At 39.6% G+C, this 21,103-nt stretch overlaps 1 protein-coding gene across 1 annotated transcript in view; it reads left to right on the top strand.

The window, feature by feature from the left end:
- Positions 1-21,103, top strand: part of nkain2 (sodium/potassium transporting ATPase interacting 2) — a 361,685-nt gene that overhangs the window by 159,165 nt on the left and 181,417 nt on the right. The window contains exon 3 of the mRNA XM_055635679.1: positions 3,034-3,114. Coding sequence (XP_055491654.1) covers positions 3,034-3,114 — 81 coding nt within the window. The remainder of the gene's footprint in view (positions 1-3,033; positions 3,115-21,103) is intronic.

Here is a 21,103-nt window from a genome sequence, read left to right as displayed (position 1 = left end):
AATCATGATCATATTGAATGGCGGTGCAGGCTCGAAGGGCCGAATGGCCTACTCCTGCACCTGTTTCTATGTTTTCACCACTACATTTGGTAACACATTCTAGGCACCCATCACTTTCTGTGTAAGAAAAATTTGCGTTGTGCATCTTCTTTAAACATTCCCCCTCTAACCTTAAAGCTATGCCCTCCTGTCTTTGACATTTCGACCTTGCAGAAAAAGATTCTACCTTATCTACGCCCCTCACAATTTTATATATTTCTATCAAGTTGGGCGGCCTCTCAGAGTGAGAAACAGAATTACATTTTAGATTAATGACCTTTCAGAAGATCTGGAAAATGTTGAGAAATAAAAGGTTAATAAGAACATGAGGTCTATGAAGGAGTGGAAGAATAGGCTGAATGCAAAGTCATGAAAGAATTAGTTAAAGAAGATGATAAAAAAGCTGGTGAATACAAATAAACAGTATGGTTGGCAGGTAAAAATAGGAGAAGGCAAATTAAAGCTGAAATTAACAGGGAAAGAAAAAATCCAGAAAACTTGATACTAAACTGAAATAGATGATAATCTGCATTTGTTGAATGTTGTGTCCACTCTTAAAGGTTATAATGTGCTTACTTGGTGGATAAGTTATTGTTTCCCAGTCATGCATTACTCTTTTTTGGAATAATGTCGGACACTCAGTGGGAATGCGATGGAAAATTGTTGGATGGGCATTGGTAGCTTAGGTCAGAAGTACCGACTGTATCAAGGTTTGGAACTGCGGCAAAGGTTCTTCAAAGCTCTCCTCCAATCATTATTTTTCCCTATCTACCTAATTATTGTTAATAAACTTCTGTTTCATTTTCTAACCTGAGCACATTCATATGATATTTATTCTATTTATTTCTGGTCCAACAAATGATAATAAAGCTTATGAAATATGCTGTGAGCTTGTTATTAGTAAGGGGTTTCTGTCTGACTATTGCATAGATGAAATATTAGACTCTTAAAACATAATGAAGAAAAAATTATATTCCAATATATATTAATGTCCTCATAATCCTTAATTTTATTAAACCCATGATTCCATTTTACAACAGGACTCTGAAAGCTGAACATAACATCCATAAAGTATGATTTTATATTATAAAACATTATTGTAGTATCTCCAACCTATTGCTGAATGGCAGATTTTGAAGACAGATATATTTCCCTGGAAATTGTTCTGCTTTGTTAAAGACACATTCAACTAGGTATGAATGAATGATGCATGAACCAGCTGCAATAAAATATTCTGCTGCGTTAGCAGCCCAAAGCTTGCATAGAAAATGTGCACACGTCTATGCATGAAGGGGGAACAGATAGATCTTTGCGGTCAGCTGAGAGGAGCTCTGGAAGGAAGAGCAAGTAGAATAGAGGAAAGAGCATTACTAAGAGGAAAATGGCAACTCGCATGTTAAATTGCGACATTGGAATTAATCTGACATGGTTGAGTTGTTGGTAGAGCAGCGAAATTCCCCAAATTCAGGAAATTCTCGTTGCCTCCGGTTATTTTTAGGAAAATGGAATGATTTCGGGAAACTTCCGCATCCGGCCCGCGAAGAGGTGTAAAGGTAATACACACAGCACTGCTGGTTTGGTTCTCAAAGGTTTAAACAGAGCACTGTCAGTTTAACGCGTGGGAATTTAAAAGAGCTGTTGGCTGCAGTGCTATGGGTTCTAAATATAGCGCTACCCGCTGCAGCGCTATGGTCTTTAAACAAAGTGCTATGGCCACAGCACTATGGGTCACAGAGTGTCTGGGAAAATTCTTGTATAACAATGAATCTTTTGAATTTGCATTCTTGGTGGAAGTTGAGCCTACGATTATTTTTCAGGCAGTGGTAAAATTCTGGATAAGCCTAGTGGTGAAAAGTTACAAGTGGGCGGTGGGATTAGCAGTCACATTGGGATTGGCCTTGCTTTTACAGAACGGTGGGTGGGCTCAAGAGGCCAAAAGGGAGAGAGGGAGGGAATAAGAGGGAGGGAGGGAGAGAGAAAAGGAAGGGGAGAGGGATGGAGGAAGAGAGAGGGAGGAAGGGAGGGAAAGGGGAGGGAGAGAAAGAGGGGAGAGAGGGAGGGGAAGAGAGGGGGATAGAGAGAGGGAGAGACAGAGGGAGAAAGGGAAGGGGAGGGAGGTGGAGAGGGAGGGAAGGAGGGAGAGAGAGAGGGAGGGAAGGACGGAGAGAGGGAGGTAAAGGGGGAGGGCGGGAGGTAGACAGACGGGGAGGGAGAGAGTGGGAGTGAAAGAGGGAGTGAGGGAGGGTGAGCAGAGACAGACACATGAGAACTGGTTGAAAAAACAAAGACAACGAAAGCTGTTGGAGACAACGAAAGCTACCTTGCATAACACTGTACAAGTGAGTAACAGAAGCAGGCAGATACGGTGTAGTTACATGGATCTGTTAACGTGTGCCCGCCAAAATAAACCAACAACAAATAGCACGCAAGAAGCATTTTTGAAAATTTCAGGATATACCATGAAATTCCAGGTAATTTGGGATTCTATTTAAGGACATTTTTTTTTGAGGTGTGAAAGCACTGCGGTAGAGGGGGTTGAGCGGTGTGATCAGGCAGGCTGCGGTTCATGATGCAATTAGGCCAGGGTCAGGTAAGGATATTACAGCGAGGTGAGATAAAGTGTAAGAACAAATCTCAAAATGGACCTACATTTAAAAGTATAAATGTGTTGGATTCCATAATATAGCATTTTGAAAGCTAACTTCTGTACAAGTGGTTCACATGTGCTGCCTGCTGTATGTTCATATGCTTACTTGCTTTATCGTATATCATGAAAGGTAAATCAGAACAAATTTAGCATTATCTGTGGCCCATGCAGTGATAATTGCATTTGGCTATCAATTTTCGATTTGTTTTGTTAATGTAACAGGTATGTTGGATAAAAATTTGTATCATTATAGTTATAAACAGCATAATCTATTGTATTCAATGTAAGGCATCTTTAAATCAGTGGCTTTACATTTTTTCTCTCTCATTTTGTTCCCTTCCCCAAAGTATGCCATCTGGATGGTCCTCTGGGTCACGTGGAACGTGTTTGTTATCTGCTTCTACTTGGAAGTTGGGGACCTTGCAAAGGTAATTTACCACCTGATGTTCCAAAGCTGTTCACACCCTGTTATAACAAAAGCTATTAAATGCAATTCGTGATATCTGTGAATGGCTCTTTTAAAGATGATCATGTCATTCCGAAGAGGTTTCTGAATCTATCTGAATCTGCTCTGTGCAAATATTATTATGGCAAGCATTTACAAGATGCTGTAAGCCTATTCCAGTGTATTAACCCGCAGGAAAATAGTGCCTTTAATATAATTTGATGATATGAATTCTGAATATTTCATTGCACTGCAGATGGAATTGTATGCATGTATTTTCTCCTCAAGGCAAGAAAGGTCTTTGGCTGCTCCTTGTGATGCTATTATATAGACAAGTAGATTAATGCTAGTGCCACAAAGGCTTGTGAGATACCAATGATAAAAACGCAAACCAATGCAAATGGTCAGTGCACATTTTTCAGTAAGTTAAAATGATTTTAAATGAGAATAATACGACATAGCATGAATTGAGAAAAAAATCCCTAGAATTTAAATTCCAACTTCCTTAGTGAAGCAATCGTTTTCTGTTCATTCATCACAGAATCTTGATTGCTTAATCAAGATCATATTTTTTTGGTCTGAACTGTTCATGCCACATGTCTGTGATAAACCATTATTCTTGGGGAGATTGGAAATATATTACCTCAAACAACTCCACAAACTTCTTCTGATGACTAAAAAAAGCATAGTGCCCAGAAATTGAAGTCTTTATCTCAAACCATTCGTTTTCAACTGACAGAGTAGGGATTATTGTAAAATGATTCAAAATAGTTAAGCTGCAGTTGTCAATATTAAAACACTTCGGCCACAGCACTCCCTTATTACTTGTTGATCTGTCTGAAATCCACTTTTCTCAGGTTGTCTCTTGACAACCACAAACCACCATTGCATACTAGTTAGTCTCACTGAGATCGCATTTAAACTGTTGCATTCTACCTTTCATTATCTATCTGGTTGAAGGTATTGAGGCAATTATCTGCAAGTTAGTGGATGGGGTGTAGGCAAGTCTGTTGAATATATATTTGTACTGTTTAGAGGCTCCTTTCTGTACAATTTTGCAAAATACTGCACAAAAGTGCAGTAGAATTGAGTGGTAGACAGAGTGGGGAGTTGCTCACTAGCAGTCGCGGAGGTGTAAGGTTAGATTAGCTTTCATTGCTCTGTATTTTGTCGATTTATTGATTTTATGATGGAAACAGAACATAAGATACAGAGGCGGAGGAGAGTGCTTGACCCCTCAAGCCTGTCCCACCATGAAATATAATCATTGCTGATCGATGCTGGCCTCAAGTCCTCTTCTATACCAATTCCCTATCACCTCCAATCCTTAATCTTTAAAATATTTATCTATCTTCCTTAAATATATCTATTGATCTGGCCTCCATCATCATCATGAGTAAGGAATTCCAGAGATTCACTACCCTCCAAAAGTATGCATTTCCGTGTTAAATGACAAGTCCCTTATTTTGTAATTATACCCTCCTTGTTTATGACATGCATATACTTAAAGCTATGATGTTTAGGAATATCAGCAATTAGATGAAATGGTATTAAGAAGTTATTATACTGGGCAGTTATGCAGAAATGATCAGGGAAAACACAGCCAACTCAGATATAAGTTTACACCTTTAACTCTGGAAACTTAATTTTCTTAACATCCGTACCTTTAGTTGGCTGCATTAAATTCAAGGAAATCCAGCAATGATAGTGGGAAATTTGCAGAAATGTTTAGGAGCAAATAATGCTTGTTAATTCCAGAGTGTGTTTAGTTTCTTTTTGTCTCAATCCATGGTATAGGTTTCTTGGTTACGCAAAGCCAGGAGTCCTCTGACACAGTCAAGTCCTCATATATAATTCTTAGTAAGAAGCAGATACTATTTCAAAACCTAATCCCTTAGCAAAATATTACTTGTGTCCAATATTACCTCTGGAATACCAAGAATGATGTTTCAAATTAAGAATTGAAATTAACTAAACATTCTCTGAAAAAGACGTCAGGAATGGTACATCATGGAATCTATGCCAATTATACTTGGCATAGATTCCATAGGTCAAGTAGTTTCCCATGTGCTTCTGTGTGTGTGTTTCTCTACCTGTGTTCTATTATATGACTGGCATTTAAGAGACTTTTGGATGAACACATAAATATGCACGGAATGGAGGGATATGGATTATGTGCAGGCAGATTAGAGCTAGTCTATATCTCAGCATAGATATTGGGGGTAAAAGGGTGTGCTGTACTGTTTTATGTTCTCTGTAAAACAATTTGTGTCATTGTGAAGAGAGTCTCCATGCAAAATAACCTGTTTTCTTTTACCGTAGGCTTTTCAAAGAAAAAGTATTTTTAAGAGCTATACATCTATTATATTTACTGCAAGTTAAAAATATTACATGTTACAATGTTTACTAGTATCATTGTGCAAGTGCCTATAGAAGCGATTGCTTCTCAGTTTTAACTGTAGTGAAACTGACAGACTCTGTTCTGAAGAGACAATTGTGTATGATTACTGCAGAAAGGTTATATGGAAATCTTATTTTCTCTTAGTTTTCTTTTCCAAGACGGCTTTTAACTGCTTGTCAATTTGCAAAGTTTATTTTAAGTGTACGCCAAATACATTAGTGTTCCCTAATTTACCCAATGAGTTATGCCCAATTCACATCATCGAAAAATGTTAAATCAGAGATATATACGTGTTACAGTAGAATTTCCTGTATCTGAATTGACATCTGCAACATCTTGGAAAACTTTCAATATTTGAATAAACATAAGCATACAACAAACTTTCAATCTTTGAATAAACATACAATCTTTGTGAACAACATTTATTGGCGAAAAAATGAAGTGTTGCTATCATCATACCTATTTTAGGTTGCCATATTATAATTTAAATAGAATGATAATTTCACTTGGTCCTAATTCATTCCTACAATTTAATTGTAAGTAGGTGATAAAATTATCTACAAACTGCATTGAAATGCAGCTGGTTCTCTTTAAATGAAGGTAGTCACAAAATGTTGGAGTAACTCAGCGGAACAGGCAGCATCTATGGAGAGAAGGAATGGGTGACGTTTAGGGTTGAAACCCTTCTTCAGACTCTTTAAATGATGTTGTCTCCACAGCACTATCTTCCATTGCAAGAATAGAATTATACCTGTGAATTAATGTTGTCTGTCCCATTCCTCTGCACTGAATTACTGACACCATGCCACCTCAAAATTGCTTTCAACTCCTGCTTCGTACTGTGATGATAGTGATTTCACATGTAAATGCATGTGCACACACACACACACACACACACAACAGTGAGCCTGTTTCACACTATTACCATTGATCTACTATTACTATTGATCAATTTAAAAATTTGAAGATGACACCTCTACATCCGGAGTGAGCCGGAGAGATGAAACATCCGGAGTGGGCTGGATTTCGAACAGTGATGCGATTGAGTATAGGAAGGAGATAAGAGACTTTAATAATATGGTGTCAAGACAACAACCTCTCCAGCATCTGCAGTTCCTTATTAACAGGACAAAGGAGCTAGTTACTGACTTCAGGAAATGAGGTGATGCCCCAGTCAGCATTAGTGGTGTAGATGGTCAAGAGCCTCAAGTTCCTTGGCACAAATATCATCAACAATTTGTCCTGAACCAACTGTATTGAAGATACGGCAAGAAAGCACACCAACAGCTCTTCTTTCTGAGAAGGCAAAGGAAGTTTGACAACTTGTATTATCTTCTACAGATGCACCATAGAAAGCAGCCCAGTCCATTACACAAAACAACCCGCCTGCCCTCTTCTCCTCTATTGAATCCTACACATCCCACTGCCTCAGGAAAACAGCCACTCTAATCAAGGATCACAATCTCCAGTTATTCCCTCTTCTCTCCTCTCCCCTCCCCTCGGCTGGATGATATAGAAGTTGAAAGCATGTACCACCAGATTCAGCAACAGCTTCTAGACAGCACTGCTATCCGAGTACTGAATGGTCCTTTCGTGGGCTAAGTGTGTACCGCCAATCTCCCAACCTACTTCACTGTTGCTCTTGTATATTTTTTTTACCTGCACTTTCTCTCTTCTGTAAGGCCATAATGTTATAACACTGCATTCGGCAGTCTGCTATTTTTCTCTATGCCCTACCTGTTCTACTGGTATATGGTTGAATTGTACTTGTGTATTGTATAGTTTTGACTGGATAGCACACAAACACATTTTTTTCACTGTATCTTGATATAAATGACAATAATAAACCAATACAATTATTCTTTAATTTTTTAATGGTTATAGGCATTTTTGTTATAAAAAAATATTTACATAAAAATGCTGTCTAAAATTATTACCATCCTGCAACAAAAAAACATAATTAAGCTCATCGAATCACCACAAATCAGGCATATAAATTACATAGAATGAATACGTTTCCATCTAATTTATTGTGTCATTCTGGGAAAGATTTACCAATTATTCAATAAAGAAGCACCCTGAATATTCTCTAAAGGCAAATTCACACTTAACATTCACAGGTAGAGCAAAAGGTTGGAAATCACAAACCACAAAAGAATACAGAATAAATCAGCTGTCTGTATAACACCCTCTTATTATAATCTGCATCATCAATGTTTAACATCTTCTTTTGATTGCTTGCAATAGCATACTTGATAACAAGAATTTATTTCAGGAATTTGCTGAGGACATTTACTAACGGCTCCACACATGAAAGCATGCTTATTTACTTATGCTGTTAGATTATTTCTACGTAAATAGTGGATTTGCTCCAGGAAGAAAAGGGCATGAAAGCTACTTATTTTTCTCATGGATTCATTTTTAGTATCTGGCCATTGTTGGAAAGCCTGCATTTATTACCCAACCATACTTTCTTTGGGGCAATGATGGTGAGCCACCTTCTCGAAGCATTGTAGGAAGATGCTTTCTTAATGATGTTAATGAAGAGATTGATATGTGACTTAAAGGCTTGCCATTCCTATTTGTCTGACTCCCTTGTACCTTTTGGCTTTAGGTATTGTGGATTTGAAAAGTGCTGTCAAGGTAGTTTGTGTAAATAACTGCACTGTAATTTGTTAATGGCACACCCTGCATCTAAAGAGTCATGGTGATAGAATGAATGACTGTGGTGGTGAATGGGGTGGGAATCAAATGTGCTGTTTTATTCTGAATGATGTTCAGTTTCCAGGATACTGCGTTGGATGATCAGCCATGATCATATTGAATGGCGGTGCAGGCTCGAAGGGCCGAATGGCCTACTCCTGCACCTATTTTCTATGTCTATGTTTCCTGAGATGTGTTGCACTCATTGAGGTAAGTGATGACTATTCCATCACACACCAGACTTGTGCCTTGCAGTTAGTCGTAAGACATCCAAATGTCAGGTTGTGAATCACTCATTCCAGCACCTCCAATCTATGATCTAGTATCTGCAGAATTTATATTGCTAGACCAGTTGAGTTTCTGACTGGGATAATTGATTTTCAAGCAGGTTAGTGATTAGTAAATGTATTTTCAGCAGCACTTTTCATCACTTTATTGATGGTTGCGAGAAGACTAATTGGGTGGTAATTCGTCTGATCGGATTGGTCCTACATTTAAATTATTAGGATATATCTCAACGATTTACCCACCTAGTTGTTAGATTAAGTCTTATAATTGAACTAGAACATTTCAGAGGCAGGACCAGTTCGAGAGCTTTAGTGATACAGACAAGTTATGACATCCATTGCTATCAGACTTTTCTTGATATGCAAATAATATTTTCCTCACCATCATTCATTGGAAGTAAATATTCCCATCTTGTTGATCCTGGCATGTGCACGTCTAAGCCAAAGTATATGGTTAGGTTTTATAGGTGTCTCATCTGACCTAGTAGCCGAGTAAACTATAATGTTCTTCAATGTTACCTCCATGGAACCATTGGGTTGCAGAAGAAAACCTAATTGATATTACTCTCAGCTTGAGTACAAGTTCAGGACGTTTCAGCCAATATCATCTTGCCTGTGCCATCATTTCCAGAACATAGACTGTTTCCTACTTTATATACTTGTAAAGCTGACGTTTATGGGCTCTTTTTTGTTGTTGTTCAAGAAATATTGAGGAAGAACTACCAACAGCTCCACAAAAGTCAAACTATGTGGTCTGATTGCAAAATACTGGTTTATTACAATATGGTTCTGTTCCAATCAACATTCAAGAATATTGCTGTATTATGTAATAGTAACTGAACTAGAAGTTAACTCAGTCTGAACTCTGTCTGAAGAAGGGTCTCGACCCGAAACGTCCTACGCTCCATAGATGCTGCCTTACCCGCTGAGTTTCTACAGCTTTTTTGTCTACCTTTGACTTTTCCAGCATCTGCAATTCTTTCTTAAACATAGAAGTTAACTATTGTATCCCTTCTGCTGTCCCTGGCAACAGTAAATTTAAGAGTAGTTGGTGGCCCTTGACAACACTTGGCCATGACTACCGTTTGAATGCAAAGTCCACTCAATCAATCCAGGAAACAAATAGCATTGTTGCCAATAATGTGTCCTCTTGACCTATTCGACATTTAAAGCTGAGTTTTCTGCAAATTCACTTTGTACTATTTAAAACAAACAGCGTTCTCACATATCCCTCATGTTGTTGGAAAATCATTGCAATAGCAAATTAAAGCGTATCTTCTATTTATGGTCTTGGCAGTACTCATAATTCCAATCCAAAGGAGAAACTCACTCCATCAATTAAAATATCTCTTTTTATACAAATGTCTAAACAACTTCCTTTCACATAACAAATACATTCTTGACACATTAACTGACCATATCAGTGGGTTTTAACAATCTTGGCTGCATATAACACAAAAATGTAATAAACGGTATTAAAATGTTAAATATTACTAACCAATTACAAATCACAAAGTTCTTGCTATCTTATTCGCCAACATACTACTAGTACATAGAGTACTGGCATTTGGGATGTTGGATAAGACTAGTGAGCAGAGCTGACCGTCGATCTACGACCATGGTGACTATGAATGCCTTGAGCTTACAAGCCGTCATTCAGCCTGTTTGTAACTTCAACTTTTAATTGAGGTAGTGGATATCCAATAGACAATAAGTGCAGGAGTATGCCATTTGGCCCATCGAGCCAGCGCCACCATTCAATGTGATCATGGTTGATCATCTCAATCAGTACCCCATTCCTGCCTTCTCCCCATATCCCCTGACTCCGCTATCGTTAAGAGCCGTTTCTAGCTCTCTCTTGAAAGTATCCAGAGAACCGGCCTCCACCGCCCTCTGAGGCAGAGAATTCCACAGACTCACAACTCTCTGTGTGAAAAAGTGTTTCCTTGTCTCGTTCTAAATGCCTTACACCTTATTCTTAAACTGTGGCTACCCCAACATCGGTAACATGTTTCCTGCCTCTAGTGTGTCCAAACACTTAAAAATGTTATATGTTTCAATAAGATTCCCTCTCATCCTTCTGAACTCCATAGTATACAAGCCCAGGCACTCCATTCTCTCAGCATATGACAGTCCCGCCATCCCGGGAATTAACCTTGTAAACCTACGCTGCACTCCCTCAATAATCTAATCTAATACACATGGTTAAATGAAATTCTTCACTCATTCATGCAGTGTTCAAAGCGCTCCACGCTGATGGGTTTGTGTGGCTATAGGAAAGTATATACTGTTCTTCACTTTTAAACACTGCACTTTTCTATTTCCTTTCAAAATCACTTTGACCCTTTTTAAATTGAGAATTGGAACTTCCCTGGCCAGAGAGGAAAAGATCAGTGGAGCCTGGCCTCTGTCCAATGGAATGAAGGACAGAGACAAATGAAAGTAGTGGGTCAAGATATTATGTTTTTAGTTTAGTAAATAAAAATTTAATGTTTTGTCACTACTAATAAAACTCTAGAATGTTTCAAATTAAAATGAATTAAAGCTCTGCAATACTGGTTAATTTGAATAATATTACATTTTTGTTTTTAAATTAACTGCTACGATGAACTCTCAGATCTGAGGTTCAATTTTTTTGCTACCTTGATCTTTTATGAAATTGATTTTTGGAATGTTATATTTGTTCATTGGGTTCATTGTCGCATTTTTATATCCTGGAATAGAATAATTTCATGACCATCCATTTGGTATCCAACTTGTGCTTTGAAAAGAATTTGGAGATGTAACTCAAATGTAAACTAATCAACAAACTCATTTACATATTCCCTTTAAAAGATCTCTAAAACATTTCAGAATATAATGATCAACCTAGCTTCATGATTTAGTGGGATTATTATCCAAATAATTTCACTCTTACTTTGATACTTTTATGAACTCACATACGAAGCATGATGTTCTGGCGTTTTATTTATAAAAATCATTTTATATATAATAACAAAGCTTTGCTGCTTGATATGCAAATATTATTAAACGTCAAACAAACAGGAAGACGTTGTTCACGATGTGAAGCATGTGATTAAATTGAGACCACCCACACGAGTTATTGCATGGAATGCAGAGGAATCTGGGCGCATTCTCGTACTTTAAATGCTGCCTGACATGCCGAGTGTTTCCAACAATTTCTATTTTAATTACAGATTCCCAGCATTGGCAGTTTATATTAATTTTTATTGGGTATCCAGTACATGATTCACGAATGAACTTGAATGCATGTATTGCAAGAAATCAGCTAAGGAAATAGAATATTATAATTCATTGTAAGGGGAATTGAATATAGCATAAGGAAGGTTATTCTTTAGTTATACAGGACATTGGTGAGACCACGTCTGGAGTGCTATATTCTATTTATCTCCTTACTTAAAGAAGGATATTATGTGTTGGAAGCACAGTGGACTGGATGGGACAAGAGTGATTGGTCTTAAATTGAGCGAGTTTGGGCTCAACTAGATTAATTACCTAATTTCATGCTATAACTGTCCTGTTGGGTGTTGGTGAGAACTTGAAGTACTTTGCACAGGAGAGGTGCGCTTGCATTGGAAGCAGTTTGGAAATAATTCATTTTGTTTATTTATGGTTTGGAGAGTTGTGTTTAGTTTTAGTCACTGTGCTCTATAAAAGATGCCATTAAGCTGGAAAGAGTGCTTGTCAAGAAGATTTACAGTGCCCTCCATATTGGTTGGGACAAAGACGCATCATTATTTATTTGCCTCTGTAATCCGCAATTTGAGATTTGTAATGGAAAAAAAAATCACATGTGGTTAAAGTGCACATTGTCAGATTTTATTAAAGGCCATTTTTATATATTTTGGTTTCACCATGTAGAAATTACAGCTGTGTTTATACATAGTCCCACCATTTCAATAATGTTTGGGACACATGGCTTCACAGGTATTTGTAATTGCTCCGTTGTGTTTAATTGCCTCCTTAATGCAGGTATAAGAACTCTCAGCACCTAGTGTTTCCTCCAGCCTTTCCATCACCTTAGGAAACTTGTATTGCTGTTTATCAACATGAGGACCAAAGTTGTGCTAATGAAAATATAAGCCTGAGAAACAAAAATAAAACTTAGAGACATCAGGCAAACCTTAGGTATACCAAAATGAACTGGTTGGAACATCATTAAGAAGAAAGAGAGCACTGGTGAGCTTACAAATCACAAACAGACTGGTAGGCCAAGAAAGACCTCCACAGCTGACAACCCAAGAATTCTCTCTATAATAAAGAAAAATCCCCAAACACCTGTCCAACAGATCAGAAACACTCTTCAGGAGTCAGGTGTGAATTTGTCAATGACCACGGTCTGCAGAAGACTTCATGAACAGAAATACAGAGGCTACACTGCAAGATGCAAACCACTGGTTAGCTGCAAAAATAGAATGGTCAGGTTACAGTTTGCCAAGAAGTACTTAAAAGAGCAACCACATTTCTGGAGAAAGGTCTTGTGGACAAATGAGACAAAGATGAACTTATATCAGAATGATTGTAAGAGCAAAGTATGGAGGAGAGAAGGAACTGCCCAAGATCCAAAGCATACCACCTCATCTGTGAAACATGGTGGTGGGGGTGTTATGGCCTAGGCATTTATGGCTGCTGAAGGTACTGGCTCACTTATCGTCATTGATGATACAAGTGTTGATGGTAGTAGCATAATGAATTCTGAAGTGTACAGACACATCCTATCTGCTCAAGTTCAAACAAATGTCTCAAAACTCATTGGCCGCCGGTTCATTCTACAGCAAGACAATGATCCCAAACATACTGCAAAAGCAACAAAGGAGATTTTCAAAGCTAAAGATGGTCAATTCTGGAGTGGCTAAGTCAATCACCCAATCTGAGCATGCCTTTTATATGCTGGAGAAAACTGAAGGGGACTAGCCCCCAAAACAAGCATAAGTTAAAGATGGTTGCAATACAGGCCTGGCAGAGCATCACCAGAGAAGACACCCAGCAACTGGTGGTCCATAGATCGCAGACTTCAAGCAGTCATCGCATGCAAAAGATATGCAACAAAATACTAAGCATGATTACTTTCATTTACATGACATTGCTGTATCCCAAACATTATGGTGCCCTGAAATGGAGGGACTAAGTTTCAACACTGCTGTAATTTACCAGCAATGCTGGTAAAACCAAAATGTATAAAAATGGCCTTTATTAAAATCTAACGATGTGCACTTTAACCACATGTGATTTCTTTCTATTACAAATATCAAATTGTGGAACACAGAGACAACTAAATAAATTGATCGGTCTTTGTCCCAAACATTATGGAGGGCACTGTAAGTCAATGTTGCCGGAACTCAAGTGCCTGAGCTACAGGGTGAGGTTGGACAGACATGGACTTCATCAGTAGATAAAGTTGAGAGATGAGTTCAAACCGGCAGATGAGAGTGTTGGTGGAGGGGAACTGGTTCCATCTCTGTTGCAGAAAGAAGCGGAGAGCTTTAACGTCTTTCTAATGAGGAGTGAAGGTGTGTCCCTAGTGAAGATGAAATGGTGAAGGCCAGTTAATTGGACGAGTGGAGGACATGCTAGCTGTCCTGGATGTAGGTGGAAAGAGATTGGACAAAGGGAAACATGAGTTGGATGATCAGCCATGATCATATTGAATGGCGGTGCAGGCTCGAAGGGCCGAATGGCCTACTCCTGCACCTAATTTCTATGTTTCTATGTTTCTATGATAGAGTTCAATGTTGGAGTTCAATTCAGTAGGGCAAATGCAAGCAGAAACAAAAAGCTCGCCAGAATAATATTGTCTGTGGCTGGTCAAATGATTCTCTGGCTGCATCGGAACAGTTGGAGACCTATTTGGGTTAGGAAACAGAACAATTTATCAGGCATTTTTAAATTCAGCCTTATTGGGTCATTCAAAATTTATATTCAGAGGAATTGATGCTGGTGACGAAGAACTATCACTAAAACTTTAAACCTGCTCAGAGCCACTTGCTTAGTTTGTTATATTGCCATGAAATCTACCAGTGGTACAGTCAAAGCAGTTTTGATATCAGAGATCACATCACCCTCTGACTACTCCTTTTCGAGCAGCAGGGTAGAGGAAAATACAGTATACCCTCGCAAATCTCATTTCTTATTCTAAATGTTAATATCATTCATATAAGAGCAGGAAGGGGGAGTACCTATAAATTGCTGAGACTGGCACATTTGCAACATTCTGTTAAAGAAAGTGGGAATATCTATTCAGCATGAATTAAGTTTTCCAAGCAGAATGGGCACATAATTTTTAAGCGCATGCTTTGCAAGTGTCATTAAAATTGATTTTATCTTTTTTGTCTATACACACAAAACAAATGTTATAATATATTCCAGCACCATCAATCCTCACTGAGAAAATAATTTCAATTATAATGGTAATGGCATTAACCCTAACACATACACATTACATACACATGAACAACCAGTTTTAGCCATTTTAACTGCATCCTTTTCTTTGTAACGGTTGACAGTCTGATACATTTGAGGTCATGGATTGTGCATGTCAGGAATCTTCTAGGGTGTTTATCTGCCTGGATAAGTAATGTCTTGGGCAGAGCTGTCAAATGATACCTTGCTCATTCTGAAAGTAAAATATGATTAGCATGAAAGGCAACCTCAGGGGCCATAGAAACAGCATATCTGTGCAATATCCCCTCAGCTGCCTTTAGGTTTCTGTACGCATCAATGACTGAGACAGACATCAGAATTTAGATCTATGTTGGAATCGTAGAATTAGGTGCAGAGGGGTTTAATATTTGATAAGAAATACAATGTACCAAGATTTTATAACATTACAAAATAAACCGTGCAATATTTCTTGTAGAGGTGACTATATCACAAGTACGCCGTGTATTTTTGTGAGATGTCTTTTTTATCATTGCTATAAATTTATTCTTAACATTGCATGCAGTGAAATACAATTAGGTTAGTTCCAAAATTAATGGCTTAGAAAACTAATTTAAAATAGTTAAGGTCTGGTTCACCACCAGCTATGAAGTTTTGTTAGATAAGCCTCCTAGCAATATTTTGGGCCATATTTAATTAAAACGATAGGTCGCAAAAATTGAATTGCCAAGGCTCTGTTGATGGAGCCAGAAAAGGAGATTGGATGTAAAAAGTTCTTCCTGATCAATGTTCTTTTTATACTTAGTCTGTACATTTTTTGACTGTGGTGATATGAACTTTACTTATTCCACCACTCATGAGCGGATGGTTTAGTAGGTTTAAATAATTTGTCAGAATTAATATAATTTCTGTCCTCGATGTAAACAATGGACTTGTGAGATTTATTTACATTGCTTTATACCTGTGGTTCTCACTGGGTGTTTAAGGGAGAGTTTGCTATCTAAGACCAGTAACTGCATCAGGAAATATCCTTTGAAAAAGGAAAAACTCTTTTGTAAAAGATGCACATTTATCTAGGCCTCCACATTGACAGTTTTGAACACAAGTGTAATGTTATACCTTAAAAAATGATTGGACAGGCACAGATATAATATTCTTCCAGTTTTGGCATCAAAGTGAAAAATGTATGAACCATACTAAATTGACGTTCTATAATGGAGAGAGAGGGAAAGCAAGGGCTACTTGAAGTTAGATACGTCTCCACCCCCTCCCCCTTTCTAGTTCTCCTACCAGTCTTACTGTCTCTGACTATATTTTATCTCTGTGCCACCCACTCCCCTGTCATCAGTCTGAAGAAGGTCTCGACCTGAAACGTCACCCAGCATTTTATGTCTATCTTCAATTTAAACCAGCATCTGCAATTCTTTCCTACAACTGAAAAATAGAATTAGCCTATGTGACCATTAGAGCCTTCTCTTCCATCCAATAAGATTATGGCTAATTCTTTACTTCAACTTAATTTTCCTATGCTATCCCTTTACTCAGATTCACGTAGTATGAACAATTTGTCAATGTCAGCATGAATATTCTCAACCATTGATCTTTCTTTGCCCTCTGAAATTGAGAATTTGTAAGATTTGAGAACTGTATTCTGATCTTATATGCCCAATTGTTTATCCTTAGATGTTTCTGAGTTCTTACCCATCACTGCAGACAACGTCACATTTAATTTATTGTTACAGTTATCACATACGAAATTGCAAGATTCACAGCTTGGGCTCAAATACTATCCTTGTGAATGAATTGGTTGGATTCACTCCACTGCGAAGCCTTCTCTGAGCTTCAAATTTCTTCTTCTGATGGGTGTTTCCTTTTGTTGCTCTTGCTATATTGGACCTCCCTTCTTCTATCACACATTAGCCATTCCCAGGCCATTTACCGTGTTTATACTATGTCACAAGGTCATAATCACATAGCTGTAAAGCTGTCATAGCAATATTCTAACCAAGAGGTTGATCGTGTGATCTCTCTTCTTGTGCTAATTTGTGATTTTTTTTCTTTCTCTCACTTTCCTTCACTCTCTTGTACACTCTGGAGTTTAGAAGGATGAGAGGGTATCTCATTGAAACATATAAGATTGTTAAGGGTTTGGACACGTTAGAGGCAGGAAACATGTTCCCGATGTTGGGGGAGTCCAGAACCAGGGGCCACAGTTTAAGAATAAGGAGTAAGCCATTTAGAATGGAGACGAGGAAACACTTTTTCTCACAGAGAGTGGTGAGTCTGTGGAATTCTCTGCCTCAGAGGGCGGCGGAGGCAGGTTCTCTGGATGCTTTCATGAGAGAGCTAGATAGGGCTCTTAAAATAGCAGTCAGAGGGTATGAGGAGAAGGCATGAATGAGGTACTGATTGGGGATGATCAGCCATGATCACATTGAATGGCGGTCGGTGCTGGTTCGAAGGACTGAATGCCCTACTCCTGCACCTATTGTCTATTGTCACGCTCTCACTCATTTATCACTGTTTAAACAAAAAGCTGTTTATATATTTTTTCATGCCATAGAGTGCCCGTGTGATATTCCTTTGACTGTTTTTAACCTTTTATTTGACCTGTCAATTTGTATGTCTTGCAATATGTTTGGTCCAACTCACAGATCACTTTCCCTCTGAGCTTTGAATTATCAACAGCCATGAATAAGTGTCCATCTGCCTTTTCATCCAAATTATTTAAGTAGATTATTAACAGCTGATGGCATTGTAGCACCCCACACTCCATTGAGTATAAATGGGGATCCTGTGGATAGGGTGAACTTATTTTAAATATCTGGGAGTCCACATCTCTGAGGATATGACATGGTCATCACACGCCTCAGCACTGGTGAGTAAGGCAAGGCAGCGCCTTTACCACCTCAGGCAATTGAGGAAATTCAGAGTGTCTCCGAGGATCCTACAGTGCTTCTACGCAGCGGCGGTGGAAAGCATCTTGTCCGGGAACATTACCATCTGGTTTCGGGAATTGCTCTGCCAAGGACAAGAAGGCTCTGCAGAGAGTAGTGCGTTCGGCCGAACGCACTATGGGAACTTCACTCACCCCCCTGCAGGAACTATACAACAGGAGGTGCAACTCCAGAGCAAACAAAATCATGAGAGACCTCTTCCACTCCTGCAACGGACTGTTCCAGCCGCTACGGTCAGGCAAACGCCTCCGTTGCCATGCAGTGAGAACGGAGAGGTTGAGAAGGAGTTTCTTCCCAGAGGCAATTCGGTCTGTAAACGCCTTTCTCACCAGGGACTAACTGTACAGAACGTTTTTCCTTCTATTATTTATTATGTAAAATAATATGTGTGTTATGATTGTGTTTATAATTTGTTTGGTTGTTTTGTTGTTCCGCGAGCATTGCCACTTTCATTTCACTGCACATCTCGTATGTGTATGTGACAAATAAACTTGACTTGACTTGACTTGACTCTTTGTAGAAAAACAGGTTCATCAGACTTTTTTTATTTGCAAGTAACATGGATGGAGGATATCATTATGTATGATGGCATACACAACCCTGTAAGCCATTTTTACCATGGTTATGTTAAAGGTTCAACAACTATCATTGATTTCCTGACAAATCATTTAGCATCAGTGTGAATGATGCAACTTCACCTCAGCTATTTAAATAGACATCACAAACGTTAATATTGAAGCATTTTGAAGGTAATCATTTGGAATTTGCACCTCAGGAAAAGAACAAAGTGGTGTCATGGTAGAAGGTCAAAAGCAGTTCCCTTTCTCAGCAACACTTCTCTTGATATGCTGCTGAGAGTGCTGAGAACCCAAGAGATAGGTTGTTCCATAGCAACAGGATGAAGAAGCGAGTGGGGACACCCAGAAGGCATGCATGGAGGTCAATGGAAAGAGCATAGGAGGTGTTTATATCCACTAAAGAAGCAGTTCAATCACTTACAAAAAGGCAAAAACATTGTCGCATTTATCTATGTGTGGGAAAGAACTGCAGATGCTGCTTTAAATCGAAGGTAGACACAAAATGCTGGAGTAACTCAGCGGAACAGGCAGCATCTCTGCAGAGAAGGAATGGGTGACGTTTCAGGTCGAGATTCTTCTTCGGGTTTCTGTCCCAACATCCTGAACGACAGGTAGTAGGAGTAGGCATAGCAGTCCTTAGCAGTACTTTCAAAAGCTCAAAAGGACATTGGCCAAGCTCATTCTTCGTTGTCAGATCAGGGATCCAAAGAGTCTACCATTTCTTCTGCCTCTGCTGAACAAGCCTTTCACCATGTCAAAGTGCAAGGAAACAATAAGTAAAGATCTGTATGTGCATGATGGTATACACATTGTGTATTTGCTGCTTTGTTAGAGTTATACATGTTGTTTTCTATCTGACCATTATTTGCCCATTCTGCCCATACTTAACAGTTAGCTGGATAAGTTGTTTTTCATTTGTGTGGTTAGAGCAGCAGAGGAACTAAATTGGTTTTTGCACGTTATTCTCAGATAGGTGCACTGGTGAAGCAAGTGAAGCTTGCAATTATGAGAACATCCGAGGCAGCAGTAATGCATTGTTTCTTCGTGTTCTTCCTGTTTTTCAGCTCTTCAGAATTGTTTGAAAAGCCTGTCCTCTGTTGAACAAAATTTTCTTCCTTCATATTGTGTGAGTTTAGAGCTGGCCTTATTTCAGCAGATTGACACAAAATGCAGCGAGACTGGAGAGAAGGAATGGGTGACGTTTCAGGTCGAGACCCTTCTTCTAGACTGATGTCAGGGGAATGGGCGGTACAGAGATAAAATGTAGTCGGAGACAGTAAAACTGGTCGGAGAACTGGGAAGGTCTAGGGGATGGAGAGAGGAAAAACAAGGGCTAATTGAAGTTAGAGGTCAATGTTCATACCGCTGGGGTGTAAGCTGCCCAAACAAAATATGAGGTGCTGTTCCTCCAATTTGCGCTGGGCCTCACTCTGACAATGGAGGAGGTCTAGAACAGAAAGGTCAGATTGGGAATGGGAGGGGGAGTTAAAGTGTCACACGGGAGTCCTGGTCTCCCAACGCAACCCGTTCCCCAGCGCAATATTCCACCACACACCCATAGCCCCCAACAGCGCAGGCACAACTCATTTTCTCTCATCCCCCAGCACTCCCTCCCCCTCCTCTTCACCCTCCCTCTTCCTTCCCCTCTGCTCATCCCCTTCCCAATCCCTCCTTCACCTCTCCCTCCCTCTCCTTTCCCCTACCATCAGTCACTCCCTCCCTCCATAACTCCTCTCCCCCTACCCCCCTCATATCCCTCTATACCTCATCTCCCCACTCCTCACCCCCCCTCTTCCCCCACTCTCTCCCTCCTCACCTCCCCCACTTTCCCCCCCCCCTCTCCCTCCTTACCACCTCCTCTGCCTCAATTCCCCCCACACTCCCTCCTCACCCCCCCCAGGATCTCAAGGGTGCCGCTCCTTTCCCTCTCTGCCACCCTCAGAGCCAGCCACAGCGCCCAGGCCCCAGATCGTCGGCGGGGCCTCTCCCCAGCCTTGGAGCCGGCCGCTGGCCGCCGCCCGTGGATGCAGCCCCAAGATTCAGCGCCAAGGTGGCGGATCTCCGCGGGCCCGGAGCAAGAGTAAAATAAAAGTAAAGTTACCTGTGTCGCCGTTGTTAAAAAAAGATGGCGATCTGAATTCTGGAAAGGCCCCAACTGCGCAAGCACGGCTGAGGACCCATTGGGTGCCCTTTGTGATGCCAGTAAAGACGCGCATGGGAACCCTCCCCCAACTGCACATGCACGGATGAGGGTGCTGTTTTGTTAATTTATGTTTTGAACATTAATAACTTTTAAAATATACCATAAATCTGAACAAAACTTGTTTCATTTACACCACAGGACAATGGTGAGTAAGGTGGGCGAAATTTGTTGTGCCATCGTGTACAGTTTTTGCGCAAATAAAAGTACAAAACCTGCAAACAAACAAACAAGATGAGGGTTTTGGTAATATTATATATTTATTTTGATATGATTTGATTTGATTCACTGCCTATTATGTCTCCTGGCATGTAGGGCAGCAACGAAGGTCTGTCTGTTCTGGGCTAGCTTCTGGATACTACCACAGGCCAAGTCCATTGTTTTCATTTCCTCCTCTACAGTTCGACACTAGGTGGTTTTGGGTCTCCCTCTTTTCCTTTTCCCTTC

This window comes from Leucoraja erinacea, chromosome 5 (assembly GCF_028641065.1).
Source record: "Leucoraja erinacea ecotype New England chromosome 5, Leri_hhj_1, whole genome shotgun sequence".
In the NCBI taxonomy this organism is placed as follows: Eukaryota; Metazoa; Chordata; class Chondrichthyes; order Rajiformes; family Rajidae; genus Leucoraja; species Leucoraja erinaceus.
Note: the sequence above shows the minus strand (reverse complement) of the source record. Positions and strands in the feature narration are given on the sequence as shown.